The sequence below is a fragment of the Magallana gigas genome, chromosome 4 (genome assembly GCF_963853765.1).
Source record: "Magallana gigas chromosome 4, xbMagGiga1.1, whole genome shotgun sequence".
Taxonomy (NCBI): domain Eukaryota; kingdom Metazoa; phylum Mollusca; class Bivalvia; order Ostreida; family Ostreidae; genus Magallana; species Magallana gigas.
Genome location: NC_088856.1, coordinates 23,954,322 through 23,977,950, shown reverse-complemented (window position 1 = coordinate 23,977,950; position 23,629 = coordinate 23,954,322). Strand labels below are relative to the sequence as shown.

The following is a 23,629-nucleotide window of genomic DNA, read 5'->3' as shown; positions in this document are numbered from 1 at the left end:
AATCGGTTGAAATCGCATTTTAAGTGCAAATAGGTCAAATTAAATCAGCCATAACTTAGAGGGATAAACACTGACCTCCTATTATCTTTGTGTTTTTCTAGTATGTCTTAGCTACAGATTTCAATGATGTACTTCTAAAGAAATTCTTGATACATGTACAAGAACACTAAGGAGTTGGATACCTAAATCGGGATAATTATCTGCTCTTCACGCGAAGAAAAGAATTCTATGAAAAATCTTGAAATTTAAAGAATTGCTAAGAGTTTTCTCATGTTTCCAAAGATATGAATTCTATGAAAAATCTTGCAGTTTTAACATGTTCATTTTCAGATCTAGATATGAACAAAACAACCAATTTACTGAAAGTCGCTTAAAGAAAAATTAATACAACACCATCTGCGTTAACATGTATTAACCGATCAATTAGTTAATTAAATTGTTTGCATGTTTGATATTTTGAAACAAACGTAGTAAAACATTGATTTTATACAATAATACATACATTTTGTTTTGTTTATATTTAGAATGTTCTTGTAAATACACGTTATTTTTAACAGTACAGATTTCATTATTTTATTTAAATTATATGTACAATAATCGTTATCATCGATTAATCTTTCAATGAAACGCAAAAATTGATATAAATGATATAATTGCGACCAACCAGTTTTAAACAACACTAAATTGAGCATATTAAACATTTTGGTAGATTTTCGCAGAGTCAAATGGGAAATGTCTTTTTTATGCGCAAAAGAATAAGAACATATTACATGTTTTTAAATGTTATCCATATCCAAAATAGATGATTTCAAAATGTTGGTTATAAATAGCTAGGAATAGTCGACATGATATCAGAAATATAGAGTCGTTTTTATTATGATGATTTTAAACTAGAAATAGGGGAGGCATTGTAATATGAATACCGTAGATATCTTTAAAGTACTTCTGAGAGAACTATAAAACAATGCAGTTTTGATAAAGTATGCAAATAATATTGTTTTCGTGTGATGTATGTTCTTTTTTTCGTGATGCCATTTTGTGTAACATTTGTTAAAAACAAAAATTGGTTGATGCATCTTCTTTATGCGTGATGCATTTTTGTGTAGCATTTGTTAAAAAATATGGTAATGATTCTCTAAGGTGATTTGTTAACTATGAGAAAGAGCGGTTTTTTATATTTGGTATACATATATATTTTCCAACATTTACCACCTTCAGCAATCAAAGAAGCAATCGACAGATAGGTAGGGACTATTATTTGAATCCTTACCGTTAACTTATCGTAAACTTGGAGGCTGATTTTCTTTCTTTCGTTTATTTTATATTATCAATAGAGTTGTACGACTATAAATGTTTTTTTAAGAAAACATGGCATTGCCTTTGATTATGAAACAATCTACCGATCAACATTCATAGATATAGACGTACCTATACAGGCGTCCTCTATTTGTTTTACGAAATTTAGAGATAAAACATTAAATCTGTACATTAGAAAACTTGAAAACTACTTTAAATACTTCTAATATTCATAGCCATACAAACTTATTCATTAGGTTTATTAGCATACCAAACAATTTCGTTTACTAACAATATTGATGTTCAAAGTTTTTCTGTCTTCAACCTTAAATTATTGTAGCATAAGAAGGCGTTTGACAATATCAGAGGAGATTAGACTGCGATTTACACAAATCTACAGGTAAACTATATGCATAGTGAACCACGTTTGAATGTATCTACAACCCTAAAGATATTAAATATTCAAAATAATTGTTGATATTGCAGAGAAATGTTTGGCGTTTTAAATTACATAGTATGCGCATTTTGCGTTTATGTGCTCATGCACGACGTTCATGCGACATCTCCATCCCAATTCATGGACGATATTATTGGGTATAGAAGTGCATGCAGGTCGATAGGTTGGGAACCAAAACAAGGTATGTAGACGTTAAACTAGAATGATATATATTCTTTTTGTTCCACAAACTTTGTCTTTTTTATTTATGTTTATATTCATATTTTTTATTTCGATTGATATTTATATTACTGTATGTACAGGAAAATATTCGCCCCAGTTTTATTTTAGCCCCTTTCGCCCTCGTTGTTAACGGGCGAATTCAGATGTCTTCAATTGATTCTTTTTAAACACAACTGTGCCTGGGTGAATTAAAGATTGGTCGATACTGTTTCCAAGTGTAGAATAAGGGCGAAAAATACACTTGGCGAAAATAACCCTGTATAAAGTATCTAAAAAAAATATTTTCAAACTATTTAATTATAAATTTGGCTTTCAGACTGTGTTGCTGCTTACAACGTTATTGCTTTTCATGCAAATCTAAAACTAGCCTTACAAACCTTACTGTTGGCTCAGCAGTGAAATTCGAAAATGTTCAGTTAAACAAAGGAAACGGTTACGATCCTAAAACAGGAGTCTTCACTGCTCCTGAGGACGGAGTATATTCGTTTGCGTGGTCAATCCTGACGAAAACTGGGAGTACAGTGTACATTGCTGCTGTCGTAGACAATGTTAATCACACATTTACTTGCATAGACACCCAGGAGAGCAAATGGATCAATAGCTCAGGTCATCTTCTTTACCAACTCAAAAAGGGAAATAAAGTGTGGATAAAGATTTGGCATACCCCTACCAAATATCTCCATGGTGGATTCTACACGTACTTTTCTGGGAGTAAAATAATTTCTATTTAAACGTACGCGCTGGACTTCAGACAGCTTTTGAGTATATGGTTAATTTATAGACATTAAACTAGTAACTGTATACTTGTATTCGTAAACTGAAAATAAAAACAATTATTTTCGCGATTTGTTTGGCTAAATCAATATTTTTAAAATAATCTCGCTGGGTTATTTGTTGAAAGACCTACTTGAAGACAGTGCACATATTTAATCAACAATAGTTTACATTCAATTTTCAAACATTCGAGTTTGTTTGTTTGACTTACATGTACTAGATGGAAAAACTCTATGCATATGTAATGGCGTGATTGTTTTGAATGGTCTGTTTTTCACATCAATTTCGGGAAAAGAATGAAAAAGTACATTTAGATGTAAGAGGTATTCTGTTTCACAAAGGACTGATCCTTAGTTTTCTCTCTACAAATGTTTGTTTAAAACAGCAATGGGTAGTGTACATGTAATTCATTAATGTACTTTAATTTCCCAAGCTCTCCAACCCTGTGATAAGTTTGGAGTCACCCCAAAAACATATATATATGGCATACATATGGCAATCCAACGCACCTCGTTATGTCTGATAAGGGTGCCGTACATGTAGTTAACCAGTCATGTCTGTTCTTATATATATATATATATATATATATATATATATATATATATATATATATATATATATATATATATATATATATATATATATATAATTTGAATAATTACGTTATTTTTCGCCAGCGGAAATGTCCGAGTAGTTACGACTGTGACAGCGAATTACTTGTGTAGGAATACATAGGACTACAAAAATATCTAAATAGTTCGTACCATTTAAAATCTGACAACTTTCAATGTTACATATTTAAAAGTTTTTTTGAAAAACAATGCTTCTGTCAGTGAATACATTACATCGAATTTAACTATTATTCTCAAGTACTAAATCTTGTCAGCGGTGATGATTTGTGCTTAGGTCCAACGATTTAACTTCCGTTTTGCCAGAGTAACTGCATAGGAGAGTTGACTAAAATCGACTCCAAAAAAGTGCATTGTTCATCTTTACATAAGACATTAACATGGTTATATATTTTTGTTTTTCTAGCAGATACCTTCATTGACATGACCCACAAAATTAAATTTTTTTTGTTACTGTAAAAAAAAAAGAGCTGATTGCAGGGCACAGGATGATTCTATCGTACATATATTGACGTCATGTATTATCAACTACCATGTAAAGTAAAAATAAAATAATTATTACTTTCCGAGAAATGTTCGTATCATAATTACGTTTCCTATCTGTTGTTCGCTTGTTCTTATTCTAGGTGAATCTTTTCTACTTGAAGATTAAAATTTTGAATGCAGCTTGGCATGAAAGATGAGTATCAGAAAAGATCTGTTTGAGCATCAAAGTAGATCAGAATTGATCAGAGGTGGACAGTGATTATGATAAATGTACACGTACATGTATGTACATTAGTTCAAAGCAAAACACAAGGAAAACGACCTTTCATCAGAGCAAGGATGGACGCGACGTATCTTACCGACTTTTGGCATCTATAAATTACATGTATATATTAGTACCATGAATTTAAATATTTAACATATACTGCAGGAAAAGCAACAATTACCTCTAGAATAGCATTGACATATGTCAAATTGATTTCATTTTGCCTTTTATCAATGAACTTATCTTATCCCTTTTTTCCAACGATTTGTTTCTCATTTTCAATGCGCAGATGGTTACTGTGTATAATGTTTTGATTAACTGTCATGTATTTTACAGATTAGTCTCCCACTACGGCAAACCTGGATTTGTAACCTGGCTCTGAATAGACTTTACTATTGTCTTTCCACAAATTTATTTAAAAATTAAATTTGTTGTTAGTAGTCATAACAGCAAATTTAATTTTTAAATAAATTTTTGGAAAGACAGATATATTTAAGAAATGAATATTATACAACTCATTATTTTTTTTTCAACAGAAATTTTTTACTGCATGTGCAAAGATATAATTTTGTTAAGTAGTTAAATCATTTACTGTCTTTTTCCAATTTATCTTTGAGTTTTCTTTGACTCATTCAAATGTCAAATGTTAAATAAATTACTGAAATTCTGTGGGACATGATGTTGTTTATTTGGTAAATAGTTTTGTTTTTACAAAGTGTAAAAAGGTGTAAATTTAGTAATCCCTGGCATGTCCACTTAATAGATGTTCTTTTGTATTATGTGTAAATTGTTTACTTATCAGCCTTTGATATCCGACCTGGTCCGATAGAGGCTTAATCAATTATGCAATTTTATTGTATTTTCTTCTTTTTGAGGTAAATTTGGGATAGCCCACAGCAGTGTACAGCTGTGTTGAATTTTAGCAATTAGATGACTAGCTTTGAAAGTCACGTGTTTTGTCATCGAAAGGCTTAGTCCTAAAATGGTCAATTTTCGCACATTTGATATTTCCGTAATTTTAATACTAAGTTTTGATTGGTCAATAACCTGTAATCCAAAGGCGTAGGGTCATCGCTGGATATTTGACCTCCCTCGGTCACTTCCATGCGACGCTTCTTCGAATAAACTTCTATAAATTATTTTAAAGTATTTCTTCTATTTTGGATTACAGGTATGTCTATCTTTAGTTTATTTTTAATTGCCTCTTGATAAAATTTTCAATTGCAAAAGATATTATAATAATTCCTGTTATATAATATATGTATGTTTGCATAAATAGTTTTTACTTTTTACAATCAAGTTTATAAATTTGAGCTTTTAGTTAAGTCTTTAAAAGTTAAAATTAAAGTCATCATCTATTAGGTACAGTGCAACATGACCTCATTTAGTGTACAGTACTTTATAGATTATAGATTGTATATTTTAATATTTTTGTTATATAACATATTTAGCTACAGTCTCCAGTCATATTTTTATATCACATTTATTTTTATCCGGATCATAAGAAAAGTAGATTTTGAACTTGGTGCTTTTATTTATTCCCGCGCTCTTTTATGAAAAGAGGTAAAAAGGTTGTTTGTTTATATTACATGGCTATCGGGATAAGTGTTACGATGTTCGGGTTAAATTGTAAGTTAAACACTTTATTGATTGCGTCAAACATTGTTAAATCCCTTATTTCAGAGTAAGATTTATTAACTTCTTCGAGCTTAACGAGTAAATATGAAAGGAAATTGGTTAGATAGCGAGATGTTTGTAGTTCGAATTGTCTCTATTGAATTATTGAAAAGACACTGTGAGACTGTCAGCTATTATAAAGCATTTTAGTTTAGTTGATTTAGTTAATAGTTTGTGTGATAAAAAGTTACAATTTAATATTGGACGGGTTGTCGTTTTATGAATTTAAGATGATTTTCACTTATTATAGTAAACTATGATCATGTAATTTTAATTAATATGCAGAGAAAATTTTGATAATTATTGTTTTACCCTCTGTACAGTCACCAGATTTGACTATTAAAGTATCATTTTACGTAAATTTAATACATTTAATATTATTTTGTAACTGGTGACTGTGTGTTTATAAATATATCTTACACTTCCATGCGACGCTTCTTCGAATAAACTTGTATAAATTATTTTAAAGTAATTCTTCTATTTTGGATTACAGCCACCGTAGAGGACGAACCACATTTGGAAAGCTCCCACGAGTAGAGCTGTTAATTAATCCAACAAGGATAATATCCAGCAAAGCGAGTTATTTCCCCTTTTATACCGAAAATAATAATAAGACGGAAAAACATCCAAAGTAACAACGTGTCATTAGCTTTACTTTTATCCTCCCTTAGAACACTAACAATGCTTCGAAATCGCGTATAAACCCTATGACTTTGAAAACAGGGTTACCACGGATTTGAGACACATCTATATTTTGGGGAATCCTGCATTTTACAACTTTGTTTACACCGTGGCAATTCCGGAAAATAATAAAAACCCCACTAGGATATCAACTTTAAAGTTGTGTTATATAATCAAAATTTAATTTGTTGAAAGAATTTCTAATTTTGCAAGGTATCCACATTTAAAAAAAAGTTAACTATGGTGGAGGGTGTGCAAAAGCAAAATTTCACCTTTGACCCTATGAGTTTTATTCAGACCTCTATTTGGTATTATTTCAATAATAAATATTTTATATTAGATGTAAGAACTAATTTATTTAGATTTGCCATACCATAATCCTGTAATGAATCGTTTTTGATATATAAAAACTGGTATGTACATGTATTATATTTCAGTCAGAACCTGTTCTGATGGAAAGGGGGTATACTGTTGCGATTTTTTTCTGCTTCGGTTTGCTTTCTTCATCTTATGTGATGAAAAAAAATGATCATCAAAAGAAAAAGATATGCATTAACTAAAATTGATATTGGTCTATTTATTAGCAACACTATATATTCAGGTTTTTGTTGTTGTAAATGTCTTTATGCATGTGAATATTCAAAAAAAAAATTGAATGAAAGACAACCACGTATTTTTGTTCATTTTTATTTCCTGCAGACATGCTATTACATATCTCGTGCAATGATCCTCTATATTTATTAGCCCGACGTTATGGCGCTAACCAAACCAGCAGGTACAAGAAGCAAGAGAGGAAGAGTCAGAGCTCCAATTAACAGGGGTAACTTTTTCAAAGGTTTCTTTGTTACACTTTCTGGAGTAGTTAGCGATTCTGTAAAATAATGCATACTGAATCATTACATGGAAAATAAACATTGGAATATGCGATGTCGTTTTTAATACAGTATTATATTACATTTCACTGGGATATTTCTGTGCATTGCCCGATCCAAAACAATAAAAGATATTTGTGTTTGATCTGTAAGTCTGAATGCGTTTTCGTATACGTTTATAAAATTGTACTTTTTATCCTGTGTTAAAATTTTTAAATTGGATGCATTTCAGACTAACGAGAATCAGCACCATTAATGTTTTTTTAATTACTAAATTTAATTCATCAGCTTCTTTAAAAGATAAATCCATGAACTCATAAACCAATTTAAGACTGATAATAGAGACAGAAACAGGAGTATTTTATTTCACCTTGACAGTTTTTCCCTTGAAATCCCGAAAAACACACACATTTGCCTTGTTCGCAGTTACCACGTAAATTGCATTGTAGATTCGATTCACAGTCATCTAAAATAGTAAAAAGGAAAAATACATTCTAGTATTTCAGCAAAACACGAGATATCTAACTTCAGTGAAAAAACGTTACCAAGACATTGAGGTGGTCCAAAGGTATCCGCAGGACATGTACATACTCCGAATCCCTGTGGTGATAGGGTACACTCTGTAATTCCCTCGCACTGATTTGTAACTCCCAACTGATCACACTCACCTAGAATATTCAGTTCGAACTGCATGTATGAACTGTAAAACCCAAAGTATTTGTTGTTTGGTTTTTTTTAAGGTAAAAAGTTTTTATTGTTTTTTTTTTTTAAGGTAAAAAATTTTTGTGAAAAATCGTTTTCATCACCGTGCTCTATTTCACAGTTGCACAGTCAAAATTGCACCAAACTCATTTTTGAGAGAGAGAGAGAGAGAGAGAGAGAGAGAGAGAGAGAGAGAGAGAGAGAGAGAGAGAGAGAGAGAAAGAAAGAGCTATTACTCTTACTTATCTCATTTTTGTTCACAAAAATGTATATAACGTAACATTTAAAAAAATGATCAGTTTATTTAAGCATATTTTTGCATTCTTAAAAGAAAGAACTCTGAAATTCTGAATGGGCAATATCCACTTTCTGTGTGTACTCACCGAGACAGCCGTCCGAAACAGCTTCAGTCATGGGAGGGAAGTCGTAAAACCCGGGCTCACATACACAACGTTGCGCTATACAATTGGCATTTTCACCACATTCGCTGGATTGTTCACATTCACAATCATCCTTACAACCGCCATGAGCAGTTTTGCAAATGAAACTTAAAATACAAATGGAGAGGAGAATCATAAACAAGTGATTCGACAACATCGCGTTTGTCATCTACTAACGTTATACTAATGTTCATAATCACTTCTACTTATATACGATGTAGTGATGCCGTAATAAAAGGGTTAAACCACATTTACTTGTATTCACCATTCATATCAATGTATTTTCTGCTCGAGGATAGGAGTTAAATATAATTGATATTAGTATGATTAGTACACATTTAGTTGTATTAACCATTCATGTTAATATATTTTCTGCTCGATGATAGTAGTTTAAATATAACTTATATTAGTATGATTAATGAATATCAAAATGGATTTTTTTTTCAGTACTTGAATGCATTTTCCAATTCTGGTTGTAAAAAATTAGTACGAGGCAAACACAGGTTCATGTTTGAATGAAGTCTATATTCTATTACAGCTTGAACTAAATGTACACTTAACATGTGCGGATCTAGAGGGGTGGCTGGTGTTCCGGACTGCCCTTGGAAATTTATTAAAACAAGATATGAGAGTTACCAGAATACTCCTTGGAAATCCACTCTATCGAAATAAAATATCCATTAAATCTCTCATCTCTCTCTAGGGAAATATTTGAAACTACGAATAAACCATACATGTGTACCGTACTTAACATTTACAAAATTGTATTCAAAATTTATTCGTATTCATTTTGTAATTTTTGGAGGTTGTTGAGGGTTAACGTTAAGATTTTCAACAGTAAGATTTAGATAATTAATTGTTTGATTAATCAGTATTGTTTGAATTCAATCGTAACCTGCAGATAAATATAGGAAAACAAAATACCCGCTCGGGTTTATGGTCGGGCGTGATTTATTTAAATAAAGCCAAAAATACTTCATGAGAAATATCATCACGCTCGGCCATAGTGATCACTTCATAATCAGTGATTGGGTTATTTTTATTTGGGGTGGTAATTGAGTGTAATTAATATCAAATTAAATCTCGGTGTAATTGAAAATGTAGTGCAATTCACCAAGAAGATGGAAGGATAAGGCGTGTAAAATGCCCTTACACGGTCTGACAAGCTACTAAAAAAATAATATAAATAAATCTGATATTGTTTTAAAAAACCATTTAAAGCAATATATTATATTTAATATATTATTGATTTTTAACCTTTAAATATGTTCAATACTTGGAATATGTTGACTCAAACATGCGTATACGCATCAAAACCTGCAAATACTGACATTTTTAGAACTTCTAGGCATTTTCTTTTATACAGTGGATCTGTGCTCCATATTTTTCTCATAGTCAAAATAAGGTCTAATGTTAAACAAGGCCATATCAATAAACAAAAACGTGGAGAGATGACCCACTATGCATTAAAAATAACAACTAAACGTTTTGAAAAAATAATACAAGTCCGTAAATTCGTGGCCAAAGTCATACATAATATTTAAACAGCCTACTTTGTTGTGTCTGAAATGGCTCAGTGGTTGGAGTACCTGACATAAGCTAACCTTATATATCTAGGGTTTTTATGTTATGGGTTAGATACCACCAAAATTTCAGGCAATATGTGTTTTTCTTATTTTTTGTTAAATATATTAAAAACTGAATATGACAGTTAGAAATTGTGCTTTTGCAAACTTGTACTATAATATATTTGAAAAGATTTGATTCAGAAAAAATAAATTCAAAATTGTATTTCACAACTAAACCGAATGGGCATTTGCGCCATCTTATTCCCCCATCTTCTTTTTCCCTTACATGTAATTGTAATTGAATCAGCTATCTACTACATGTATCTATAGTCCCCCACATTTCCAAACGTACATAAAATAAAAAATAAAAAATAACACAATGTCAAGTTAGTAAGATTAGATAAATGCATTTAACTAGAATTTTTTTTTACCAAATAAACATCTATTTTTTCAAACTTTTATCAAAAAAAAAAATTAAACCTTTTACTAATAGAATAAAAACAAAAGCACTACTATAGTTTTTCTACTCCCACTCCACCCCTCTAAATGAACCAATACTTCATCTCCATACTTACGTAGCATATTCTATAATATAAATCATTTGGAAAGTTCATACAAATCATGATTAGAATTAAATGTTTTAAATAAAATGATTTGTTGGTATACTTTAGTTTGTACCAAGCTACGAATAATTTCAAAGTCATTATGTAATATCTATCTTTAAGACATTATTGGTGCAAATATTATGATTTCCCAATTTCTACCAGATCTGAATAATTATATGACAGATACATATCTTTACAGATAGAAAATGTGAATGGTTGTTTGAAGACAATATGCGGTAGACGGACACTTCATTTCTTTTGATATACATGTAAACAAATTCACAAGTTGATGTTCATTCTTGGTCATTTTATTTTCTCCATTTTACACTAAAACAAAATAACTGGTACATTCAAATCTAGCCGTTATCTTTCTAAAACGCGTTTGTCCATTTATATCTGTTATGTTATAGAAAGTGAATCATAAGTTAAAAATGAATATCCTTCGATAACCAGTCTTCATGGATGCTTTATTCTACATATATAATGATTTAATACTACATTAGGATAAAAGGTGAAATGTTACTAAGTATGATGGATGAGTATCAAAATATCTTCTTTTACGAGTACTTGGTTGCATTTCCTTGTATTCCTTCTCGGCGAATCAGTATAGGGCAAGCACTAGGTGGTCTACCTTACATTAGAGCTAGATAGGATAGGCACAGCGTGTCTCGTCGACCGAGGACATCTTGTACCTTGATAAATAGATATTACCTTAAACTCGCCATTCATTTCTATGTAAAATAATGTTTTTTGTTAATGTGGATAATTCAACCAAGGTTTTGCTTTAAATTTACAGCCAACATTCATATTAACAACATGGTAACACATATCTTAACAAAACAATATATTATGAATTCAGATTCAGTGTATTAAAAGCATTTCAGTTATTAAACTCCTTATAATATGAAAGAAAGAGAAAGCATATTATGCATTAAAAATATCATTTTGTATCCCAACAATTAAACGTTTTGAAAAAATAATACAAGCCATAAATTCGTGGCCAAAGTCATACATAATATTTAAACACCCTACTTTGTTGTGTCTGAAATGGCTCAGTGGTTGGAGTACCTGACATAAGCTTACCTTATATATCTAGGGTTTTCATGTTATGGGTTAGATACCACCAGAATTTCTGGCAATATGTGTTTTTCTTATTTTTTGTTAAATATATTAAAAACTGAATATGATAGTTAGAAATTGTGCTTTTGCAAACTTGTATTATAATATATTTTAAAAGATTTAAATCAGAAAAAATAAATTCAAAATTGTATTTCACAACTAAACCGAATGGGCATTTGCGCCATATTATTCCCACATCTTCTTTTTCCCTTACATGTAATTGTTATTGAATCAGCTATCCACTACATGTATCTATTGTCCCCCACACTTCCAATCGTACATAAATATAAAAAATATACAAAATAACACAATGGCAAGTTAGTAAGATTAGATAAATGCATTTAACTAGAATTTTTTTTTACCAAATAAACATCTATTTTTTTTAAACTTTTATCAAAAACAAAATGAAACCTTTTACTAATAGAATAAAAAGAAAAGCACTACTATAGTTTTTCTACTCCCATCCCACCCCTCTAAATAAAACAATACTTCATCTCCATACTTACGTAGCATATTCTATAATATAAATCATTTGGAAAGTTCATTCAAAACATGATTAGAATTAAAAGTTTTAAATAAAACGATTTTTAGGTATACTATAGTTTGTACCAAGCTACGAATAATTTCAAAATCATTATATAATATCTATCTTTAAGACATTATTGGTGTAAATATTATGATTTCCCAATTTCTACCAGATCTGAATAATGATATGACAGATACATTTCTTTACAGATAGAAAATGTAAAGGGTTGTTTGAAGACAATATGCGTCAGAGGGGTACTTCATTTCTTTTGATATACATGTAAACAAATTCACAAGTTGACGTTCATTCTTGGTCATTTTATTTTCTTCATTTTACACTAAAACAAAATAACTGGTACATTCAAATCTAGCCGTTATCTTTCTAAAACGCGTTTGTCCATATATATCGGTTATATTATAAAAAGTGAATCATAAGTTAAAAAATGAATATCCTTCGATAACTAGTCTTCATGGATGCTTTATTCTACATATATAATAATTTAATACTACATTAGGATAAAAGGTGAAATGTTAGTAAGTATGATGGATGAGTATCAAAATATTTTCTTTTACGAGTACTTGGTTGCATTTCCTTGTATTGCTTCTCGGCGAATCAGTATAGGGCAAGCACTATGTGGTCTACCTTACATTAGAGCTAGATAGGATAGGCACAGCGTGTCTCGTCGACCGAGGACATCTTGTACCTTGATAACTAGATATTACCTTAAACTCGCCATACAGTTCTCTGTAAAATAATGTTATTTGTTAATGCGGATCATTCAACCAAGGTTTTGCTTTAAATTTACAGCTAACATTTATATTAGCAACATGGTAACACATATCTTAACAAAACAATATATTATGAATTCAGATTAAGGGTATTAGCATTTCAGTTATTAAATACTCCTTATAATATGAAAGAAAGAGAAAGCATATTATGCATTAAAAATATCATTTTGTATCCCAACAATTAAACGTTTTGAAAAAATAATACAAGCCATAAATTCGTGGCCAAAGTCATACATAATATTTAAACAGCCTACTTTGTTGTGTCTGAAATGGCTCAGTGGTTGGAGTACCTGACATAAGCTTACCTTATATATCTAGGGTTTTCATGTTATGGGTTAGATACCACCAGAATTTCTGGCAATATGTGTTTTTCTTATTTTTTGTTAAATATATTAAAAACTGAATATGATAGTTAGAAATTGTGCTTTTGCAAACTTGTATTATAATATATTTTAAAAGATTTAAATCAGAAAAAATAAATTCAAAATTGTATTTCACAACTAAACCGAATGGGCATTTGCGCCATCTTATTCCCACATCTTCTTTTTCACTTACATGTAATTGTTATTGAATCAGCTATCCACTACATGTATCTATTGTCCCCCACACTTCCAATCGTACATAAATATAAAAAATATACAAAATAACACAATGGCAAGTTAGTAAGATTAGATAAATGCATTTAACTAGAATTTTTTTTTACCAAATAAACATCTATTTTTTTTAAACTTTTATCAAAAACAAAATGAAACCTTTTACTAATAGAATAAAAAGAAAAGCACTACTATAGTTTGTCTTCTCCCATCCCACCCCTCTAAATAAAACAATACTTCATCTCCATACTTACGTAGCATATTCTATAATATAAATCATTTGGAAAGTTCATTCAAATCATGATTAGAATTAAATAGTTTAAAGAAAATGATTTTTAGGTAAACTATAGTTTTTACCAAGCTACGAATAATTTCAAAGTCACTATGTAATATCTATCTTTAAGACATTATTGGTGCAAATATTATGATTTCCCAATTTCTACCAGATGTGAATAATCATATGACAGATACATTTCTTTACAGATAGAAAATGTGAATGGTTGTTTGAAGACAATATGCGTCAGAGGGGTACTTCATTTCTTTTGATATACATGTAAACAAATTCACAAGTTGACGTTCATTCTTGGTCACTTTATTTCCTCCATTTTACACTAAAACAAAATAACTTGTACATTCAAATCTAGCCGTTATCTTTCTAAAACGCGTTTGTCCATTTATATCTGTTATGTTATAGAAAGTGAATCATAAGTTAAAAATGAATATCCTTCGATAACTAGTCTTCATGGATGCTTTATTCTACATATATAATGATTTAATACTACATTAGGATAAAAGGTGAAACGTTACTAAGTATGATGGATGAGTATCAAAATATTTTCTTTTACGAGTACTTGGTTGCATTTCCTTGTATTGCTTCTCAGCGAATCAGTATAGGGCAAGCACTATGTGGTCTACCTTACATTAGAGCTAGATAGGATAGGCACAGTGTGTCTCGTCGACCGAGGACATCTTGTACCTTGATAAATAGATATTACCTTAAACTCGCTATACAGTTGTATGTAAAAGAATGTTTTTTGTTCATGTGGATCATCCAACCAAGGTTTTGCTTTAAATTTACAGCCAACATTTATATTAACAATATCTTATCACATATCTTAACAAAACGATATATTATGAATTCAGTTGCAGTGAATTAGCATTTCAGTTATGAAATACTTCATATAATATGAAAGATTAGTGAGATAAAGTGGGGAGAGCAAATGCCTGACAGATGTTCCATGAGGTCTTGGGTGTTTCTTATTAAAAACAAGAATAATGATAACAAATTCATATATACATGTACATTATGATTATCAGATAGGCCTACCTTATTATGCAGTTTAAAACATTGGTGATACATTTGTTGTTATTTTACTACTGTTGAAAATAGGTTTTGTTTTTCTTTGTACATCATTACCGAATATGAAGAAAACTATCAGAATAAATGATCTTTATGTAATATTGTTGATCTGTCTAGGATTGATAGAAAAATATAAAACATGGTTGTGTGTATGTACTGCCATTTATTTTTGCTAATAAGAAAAATTAGGCAATAAGGGGAGGTCTTCAAACAGTCGTAATACCAATTACCAGACATTGAATGTAAGTTATAAAAGGTGAGCAAATGACCTCCCCCATATTAAACAAAGATGTATACATTATCAACATGTACCAAATATACATGCAACAAAAATATTGTTGAACAAAAACAGCATTTCACACATCAACAGCAACATACATGTGTAATACATTGCAAAATAAATCCCCAACTACAAAGGTGATGAAGGGGAAGGAGGGTTGGTTGACTGCGGTATTTACAAACATGTTGACAGCTGATAGTTAAAGTGACGTAGTCAAAACATCGCGCGTCTAAATGCCGCACTCTGATTGGCTAATGTAGACAAAAAGGAAGATCAGCTAAATACTTAAAAGTACTCAAAGATTAGAATTACAATTATATTATGACTAGACTACTATTATTGGTACTAGCATAAAAATAACATATCACAATTTACATAAATGCTATTATTTACAATAATGCTGTATTATGTAATATTGTTGATCTGTCTAGGATTGATAGAAAAATATAAAACATGGTTGTGTGTATGTACTGCCATTTATTTTTGCTAATTAGAAAAATTAGGCAATGAGGGGAGGTCTTCAAACAGTCGTAATACCAATTACCAGACATTGAATGTAAGTTATAAAAGGTGAGCAAATGACCTCCCCCATATTAAACAGAGATGTATACATTATCAACGTGTACCAAATATACATGCAACAAAAACAGCCACCAAAAGCAAACAGCAGGTTTGCACAAAAAGACCCCACACAAAGTGGACTGGTCAGATCATGGTAGTCAACAATATGAAAGATGGCAGTACATACAACACATATGGCAATGACCAACCCCTGCCTTTTATGGAGATATAAATATTAATATATCATGAAGGCACAGATTATCTATAACCAAACCAGTTAAAAATTTGAATACCACTAGGAACATCTTATTTTTAACCTTGCAAGTATAAACACATCAGTTGACTTCTGCCCTGTGTTAATATAACAGCTGCCTAATATACTTGTTAAAAGTTTGTTATACTATCAAACAAGTTTTAAAGACAGATACATGTATATGTAATGTGACATTTTCAGATTAACCAGTAGGCACATGTTACTCAAATGACAAAATCAAACAACAGAAACAATGGTTAAAACACTATACAGCACGTAAACACATCAGTTTACTTCTGACCTGTGTTATGTTATGTGTAACCACATCATGCACATGGTATAGATAAATGATATACATGAATCACACTTTGAATAATGTCCAATATAAGACAGATGATAGGGAATTGTGATGAGAACTGAATTTTGACATACAACTAATCTATACATTGAATTAAAAACACAAACAATGCATATCAAATACAATTATAATACACAGCAGTTAACTTCTGAACTGTGAAAATCTTCCAAGAAAAGTATATATACATAGCATTTGCTATACATATTTAAAATGTAAAGCTTGACAAACGTATGTATCTGCGAATAGCATCAGATTTTCATCTTCCCATTTATTGAATGCAGTTTTCAGAATATTAACCCAAATGTGCTGCATGAGTGTCTGCCCCTATCCTGAAGCTGCGACCCTTGTATAGAGCAGGGTTCAAACCAACTAAGTCAATAATACTAGTAAGATTTTTCACTGCAAATGTTGGACATAGCAATACATTTACCTCTGAATTCTTCAATAGGTTTTTGTCAATCTACAGCCAAAGACCCCCTTAGCTTTCTGAAAGATTCGTCATATGTTCTCCAAGCAACATCCCAATGCAGTCTTTGCATTTCTCTAATAAAGCTCATGTGTTTTAATAAATGGGGAGTTTCTGATGGGTGTTTCTGAATTCTAATGTTAATAAAGATAAGAAAGGCATCAGTCCACTGACTGATGAACATGGGGGTTTTTGATTTTAAACTTTGCTGCACATTAATGACCCCTGGAGTAATGCACAACCTAAGAGGTTTTACCGAATATGAAGAAAACTATCAGAATAAATGATCTTTATATACTGAATACTACCGGTTTGTATTTTAAAATCGTGGAGGCTAATAATCAACATCCAGCAGTACCAGATGAAAATGAATTGAGAGAATTCACTGTTAACTTTTCTGAAGTTATATGAGCAAAGAGTGTGGTGAAAAGAACACAGAATATCCCATCACGCCGACAACTCATATCGCACATGAGGCGGTTCTGTTACATACCGAGTGCTCATTAAAGTTACGGCCCTTGATACATTAGAACTCATCAGAAATTTCAAAATAATAAAAAACTAACAAATCTTGGGTCTGTAGCTGAGTATGTTCTTTATCCATGTGTAACAGAGACATTTGTTGCCTCTGTTGGAGTTTGAACCCAGGTCCTCTGGCACGCCAGTCCAGCACTCTACCGATCGAGCTAAAGTTAACCCACTAGCCAGAGCTAGTAGGAATTCCATATAGCTGACTCTACTACATTTGTAGTTTGAGAGGATTGCTGAATACACTAGAATGTGCGTGTGTGTGACAGAACATATTCGTGCAATATATAAAATTTATTGTAATCGATTTGATTGCCGGTGTAAAAAGCACAGAAATCCTCTGTACACTATAGAAAAACTGTGTTTTATATACATGTATATATAATACAAGAAATGTAATTTTGAATTTTGTATTTTCAACAAAGGATTAGTGCTGATAAATTATTTACTTGTGTTGCCAAAATCTTTGCCATTCAATTTTTTTATTACTTTAAGATAGGCCTTATTCACTACATCAAGGCAACTTTCAAGTGAATCCGCCTTGGTTTACCGAATCATTTTTTAATCATTTTGTTTTTATCCCAAAATGCATATTTTCGCCTTTTTTATTCGTACACTTCTTATTCATTATGCTATCTTTCATTATCAAGAAATTTTCTGCTGATTTGATTAACTTTATCAAGGTGTAGTGAGCCATCTTACCTGATTTAATCTAACATTCAGAATACTTCATTTAAACAAAATTTAGGACACAAAGAGTACATAAAAGATTCATATTTTAACAGGGTTCTACAAAGGAAAAATCTGGTTGTTGAAATGGTGAAAATGGCAGGTGGGTGGGTGGCTACCAAATCCCTTGTTTAACGGATACCTCTTCCTTTGTTTTCAAGATAGGTAGTTGTTGTTTTGTAGATCAATTGTACAGAGATGTGCATATAACTAAGATTTTGATTTTTGATAATTTCATTTCAAATTCCACCTGTTGAACTTGGTCATTTTTTGGAATAAAATTACAAACAGAGTACCCCGATTGCGTGGACAACTTCTCCTACAGTTTTCAAGATAGGAGATTGTTGTTTTGGAGATCAATTGTATAAATCGGAGATGTGCTTATTACTTGGATTTTGACGTGTTAGTATTTTAGAAAAAATTACCAGCTGTTGAACTTAGTTCTTTGTTGGCTTAGTATTGCAAATAGGATACCCCTATATCAGAGATGTGCGTAATAATTTTTTTTTTTTTGTTAATTTTTGAAAAAATATACCACCGTTGAACTTTTTAAAGTTATTTTTTGGCAAAATATTGCATATTGCATATAGAGTACCCAATCTCTCTGAATAGGTAGTGTTATCAATTCAGGGTTGACAAATGGATTATGGATACTGTTCACACAAAAGAAAATTCGGTTTGCTGTCACATTGACAGCTTTCTCATGTTTTCTATAGTGTACATCAAACACCGGATCACTCTTACATGTATTACTCCAAAGTACCTTGAAATAAGTCTGTAGTGTGAAACAGGTTCTTAAATTATCCATGGTATATTCAGACATCATAGCAGCTGCTGTAGAATAAAAATTCATCATTTTTATGTCAAATGAATAATATAAAGGGACCTAAAATGCATTGTCCATAATTTGTTAACATTTGCAAGTGTCAACTTTCTCAAATGCACCAACACGTAAATCAGCGAAAATATGAAATTCCCTTTGATATAATTTCATTTCATTCAATGCATGGCTGCATAGTTTTTGATAAAAACAGAACTTATGCTAACTTTCCTTAAATCTTAATATTGTTAAGAAACATTCCCTCCAGTGAAAATTTTCTTTGCTGTATGTTTGAGATACATCAAGTGCTGAGATGTGCATTTATCCCTGGGACCATTCTTCCCTCTTTTAATTTGTATGTTATCTTGAAAACTGTTAATTCCTTTTCCTTAAACATATTATTTTCTTAAGCTTGTTGCATATAATATTAATAAATGAACTGTTGTGCTTGACAAGTGATGCATGAAAGAGTAGAAAGTGTAGTTTTTGTAGGGATGAAGTTAATGTTATACCTGATAGATATTACATTGTATATCAAACAATTAAACATTTATAAGAAGTAATGTAATAAATTTTGATAATGTTTTGTTATGAACATTTTATTATGCTATTTGAAATTCATTTACAATATTGTTGATTTTTTAAAATTTTTATAAATATATACATGTGTGGAAATGCACGCATGTGCTGCACACTTTATTTATATATTATTTGTTTCCATTTTTTTTAACCACTTTTGCAATAATAAGCTTAAGTTTACTGGTTGTGCTTTTAAGTGTCACATAATAAAATGTGTTTTATCAAACTAAATGTCTTCTTGAACATTAATTTTTTTTTATTTTACATGTAATATGCTTACCATAATTATGTGAATATTTTTAAAAAAAATATATATTACAAAGTCATCGTGAATTTATTGTTTTTATACAACACTAAAAGCCCCTCCCTATGAAAATTCAAATTTATTTAAATTCACAGGATTAATTTATCGAAGATAGGTACCGACCCCCCCCCCCCCGGAAAACACAATTATTCCTCGGACCTCTCTCCATCACCCACACTCCTCCTGTAAAGTATGCTATCTTGATAACATTTCCTTGCTTTTGAAAAAGTGGAATGGGTGACTCTTAAAACTCTACATCGTGTTTTATTGCAATCAAAATAATCGATATCATAATTGTGCTGAAGAACAAGACGCACTGACACTGCAGACTCTAGTGGCTGTATCAAAGTTTGTATTAGGTGGACATTTCACCGCGGTTGCAACCCCACCTTCACATTTGTAGTAGACGTCGCAAGGTCTAGTAGGATATTGATAATGTCCGTCAGCTTTTCCGGAACAGTCCGGAAGAAGTCCAATTTTGAACCAGGAAATTGGAATAGCGAATCGATGTGTACACTTGCCGTTGTAAGGAAACATTTGCGCCTGCCAATCGGTGTCTCTCGGACAGGTTCCTTCAGCTATAACTCTTTCTTGGAGACAGATGATGTAAAAAGGACCAGGACGCTTAACCGGATGTTCATTAAATCCGTCAGGTAAGCCTGCGCAGCTAAAGTGATAAGCTTGACAGTTCCCCATATGTCGATTCATGAAGAGTTGAACCCAGTACTTGCCTTGTTAAATATATGTAAAGTTTAAAATAAGATAGAAGACTTTAAAGGTTTTCTCATTAAAAATACACAGAGCCATAACAGCCGGTATAGTGGAAAATGAAATACAACTTACTAATAAATTTTCCTTACATTTACGTTTTGTAACGTTATCAGGGTGCATATGCATGACTACAGCATTACGTATTTTCGAAAAGTAATTGATATAAAAACTGTTTGTCAATGATCGATATGATCGACACAACGAAATACTATGTATGCAATTAGAAATTATAAAATGTAATAAGTACTCACAATAGTCTTTGACTTGTGGACGCGATCCACACGTGACCTTTGTAAAGTTTTCACATCGATGAGTTACGTCAGAGAACTGCTCTGGATACGGACACTCTGCTAAATTATTTGGAAAACCGTTCCACATCTTAAAATTTGGATTGCAATAAAGCTGACACCCTAACTCAATGGAGTGGTTTCCAGGCTTACAACTTCTACTTACTGATTCGAACACGGTTCCATTTGGACATTTTACAGCGCTCGCTACGCCTCTTTGGCAACGATAATAAGCATCACATTGTCTCCCGACTCCAAAGTAATCTCCTTGTTGTCTGTAATAACTATCATGTTCAAATCGGTAATTCCCGTCTTCCTTTCCTTCGCAACTTGACAGGAATCCACCATCTTGGAATGGAACTTCGAACGGATTGGTGCATTGGCCATGATACGGTATCTTGTAAATGTTCCACAAACTATCGTCTTCACACGTGCCCGTATTTATTAATCTCTCCTGAAAGCAGTTGAAATACGCATTGATGCCTTGGTAACCTTGATGATAACCGTCCTCTTTGCCGCTACAGCTTGGATATTGCCATTCGCATGTGGAGGTGCTCCCCGAATGAATCCTATATTCGCCTATAAGTATGCATTGTGATGTGACTAATACATAAAAATAAACATGCACAAGCAATGAGATGTGTATAGAATCACAACAACAACAACAAGTCAAAAATTGTTAAATGCTTACATTTATCCTTCACCTCTTTTCTCATTCCACAGCATACCTCTGTAAAGTTCTCACATCTCAAAGACTTAGTGGAGAACAGACTCGGATATGGACATTCCACCATGTGCTGCTCTAAGTGAGGAGGAACATCGGAGTACGTCAAGGAGCAGTTGTAATACAGCTGACATTCGTCCGCATGAGGAAATACCAGTAATGGGTGGTCACGACATACCGCTTGTACTTTTGAAACTGACAAAAAACCACAATATCCGCTATGCATCTTTGTGATATACAGCAAAAAATATGAAAAAAAACTGTTAAAATTAATTGTCAGATGCTTCAAATACGTAAATCAATATTTTACAGAATTTCAAATAATGAGAAATCATATCATAAATTTTAGGTTAAAATAAATGTGAATGGATTATTGTCTAATTTGTCAAAGAAATAAAGCGCCTTACCAGGTACACCTACTGAGGTCACCGCAGAAGATACCAAAGCCAAGTGTTCACCGTATAAAGTCCCCGACACGGATCTTAATTTAGACGAAAAATCTAACAATTTTGCGATGTCCAATTGTAATTTTGCATTTGAATTCACATCTCCATGGCAGCGGTCCTGACTGTTCAGAGTTTCACTGCCTTTAGTGAAAATCACAAGGCTTAAAAATATCAACGAGTACATGTAGCTATCCATGTTAAACCAAAAAGAAGTTTACCGTCAGTAAAATAGGATTTGATCGTTACAATACTCTTATCTGTGTTGAACGTGACAGGTTTGCTGTAGAGATTGCACCGTCGTCAACATTTGGCTTTTTTCTGGAAGCCTCCGTTGCACAGCACTTTGTAAAAAGCAAAATAACATAAAAATGAATGCTTGAAGGTTGATTATGAGTGATGATGTATTTTTACTGTAAACCGCTAGGATACATTATTGGCAATCCCAGGTTTGTGCATAGTGCTTTAACATTGAAATGTTAAATAAAATCGTCAAAAAATTAGGCCGGGGGCATCAATCGTTTATTTGGTATAGTTTATCAGATTAAGTGTTTTTCACTGAATTCATCACACATTGTTTATAAACTATATTTTAAACTAATTTATTAGCTCTGACCTTTATATTTTTTGTAATAAAAAATCGAATAATTAAGCAAAATTATAAAATGTTGTGGATATGATATACATAGCACTTTTAAACAGTACATGTGTTTAAATTGTAATACATGTATTTGGTTTGTCTTTTGCCTTCTAGATAAAAGTGTGCATTACTTGTTGTTATGTACAGAGTAATATCATGGATTTTATCATCGTGATGTGCATGCAGTTTTTAATGATTCAAGTCAATTTTCAAATTAACCAGGGGGTCTTCATGATGGTAGTTGTTTAGTATTCAAATGAGTGTAACATTTGCCCGTCAACGACCTCCAGAAAAGAAAACAGCAAATACAGAAAGATTATTCTCGATTCTCGATCACCGAAAGGCCAGTAATTGAACGTTAGCAAGCCACAAATTACTCAGATATTGCTATGAATTCATATGTATCGAAATGAAAATGATTTTTTTTTATAGTATTTGGGCATTTCGAAAAAGTTATGACAAATGTGTCTAGCTGAGATAAAACGCGAATGTATGGAAATGTGAGATTTTTGCAATTTGGTTTCTGAACGGTGCAACAGCGGTTAGAATCCTAACTTTATTCATAATGTAATATAATATATTGATATGTTAATTTTAGTGATACCACTAAGCCAGATGTAATGATGAATATTGGCCATGGTTAGCAAATAAACAATACCAGGCTAAGTCAATTTTTTTTCTTCCATAATTCCTAATATTACAATAATGCTACCAATAAACGATTTCCGAATATCTATTGAGTTATCGAACATATACGTACAGCAGAGTTGTCTTACTGGTTGTAAAGGTATGTATATCGAATGTACTTAGTAAAATCATCAAGAAA

The 23,629-nt window shown here is 31.6% G+C and overlaps 2 protein-coding genes and 1 long non-coding RNA gene across 3 annotated transcripts; 1 reads left to right on the top strand and 2 right to left on the bottom strand.

Annotated features, from left to right (window-relative positions):
* The first annotated feature begins 1,521 nt into the window (after positions 1 to 1,521).
* LOC136275169 (uncharacterized) lies at positions 1,522 to 2,817 on the top strand. Its single transcript, XR_010713696.1, has 3 exons — positions 1,522 to 1,696; positions 1,783 to 1,934; positions 2,292 to 2,817. It is a non-coding gene; the product is annotated as an uncharacterized lncRNA (long non-coding RNA).
* A 4,318-nt stretch (positions 2,818 to 7,135) lies between these two features.
* LOC105344473 (multiple epidermal growth factor-like domains protein 10) lies at positions 7,136 to 8,769 on the bottom strand. Its single transcript, XM_066083475.1, has 4 exons — positions 8,445 to 8,769; positions 7,905 to 8,027; positions 7,730 to 7,825; positions 7,136 to 7,358 (listed from the first exon to the last, which is right to left on the bottom strand). The coding sequence occupies exons 1-4, from the start codon at positions 8,668 to 8,670 to the stop codon at positions 7,228 to 7,230; spliced, it is 576 nt and encodes a 191-aa protein (XP_065939547.1). The 5' UTR covers positions 8,671 to 8,769; the 3' UTR covers positions 7,136 to 7,227.
* An 11,419-nt stretch (positions 8,770 to 20,188) lies between these two features.
* Positions 20,189 to 22,522, bottom strand: LOC105344470 (uncharacterized). The gene is made up of 5 exons (XM_066081689.1): positions 22,413 to 22,522; positions 22,128 to 22,327; positions 21,688 to 21,915; positions 20,961 to 21,575; positions 20,189 to 20,669 (listed from the first exon to the last, which is right to left on the bottom strand). Exons 3-5 carry the CDS (start codon positions 21,788 to 21,790, stop codon positions 20,227 to 20,229), a joined length of 1,161 nt encoding a protein of 386 aa, XP_065937761.1. The 5' UTR covers positions 21,791 to 21,915; positions 22,128 to 22,327; positions 22,413 to 22,522; the 3' UTR covers positions 20,189 to 20,226.
* Positions 22,523 to 23,629: the final 1,107 nt, after the last annotated feature.

Excerpts from the sequence above, each read along its gene's own strand:
- LOC105344473 (XM_066083475.1), bottom strand. The coding sequence starts at position 8,670 with ATGACAAACGCGATGTTGTCGAATCACTTGTTTATGATTCTCCTCTCC. Across the intron at positions 7,826-7,904 it reads TGGACCACCTCAATGTCTTG|ATGACTGTGAATCGAATCTA; the intron begins GTAACGTTTTTT and ends TTACTATTTTAG. Across the intron at positions 7,359-7,729 it reads TCAAGGGAAAAACTGTCAAG|AATCGCTAACTACTCCAGAA; the intron begins GTGAAATAAAAT and ends ATTATTTTACAG.
- LOC105344470 (XM_066081689.1), bottom strand. The coding sequence starts at position 21,790 with ATGGTGGAATGTCCATATCCGAGTCTGTTCTCCACTAAGTCTTTGAGA. Across the intron at positions 21,576-21,687 it reads AAAAGAGGTGAAGGATAAAT|GCGAATATAGGATTCATTCG; the intron begins GTAAGCATTTAA and ends GCATACTTATAG. Across the intron at positions 20,670-20,960 it reads TCCACAAGTCAAAGACTATT|GCAAGTACTGGGTTCAACTC; the intron begins GTGAGTACTTAT and ends ATATTTAACAAG.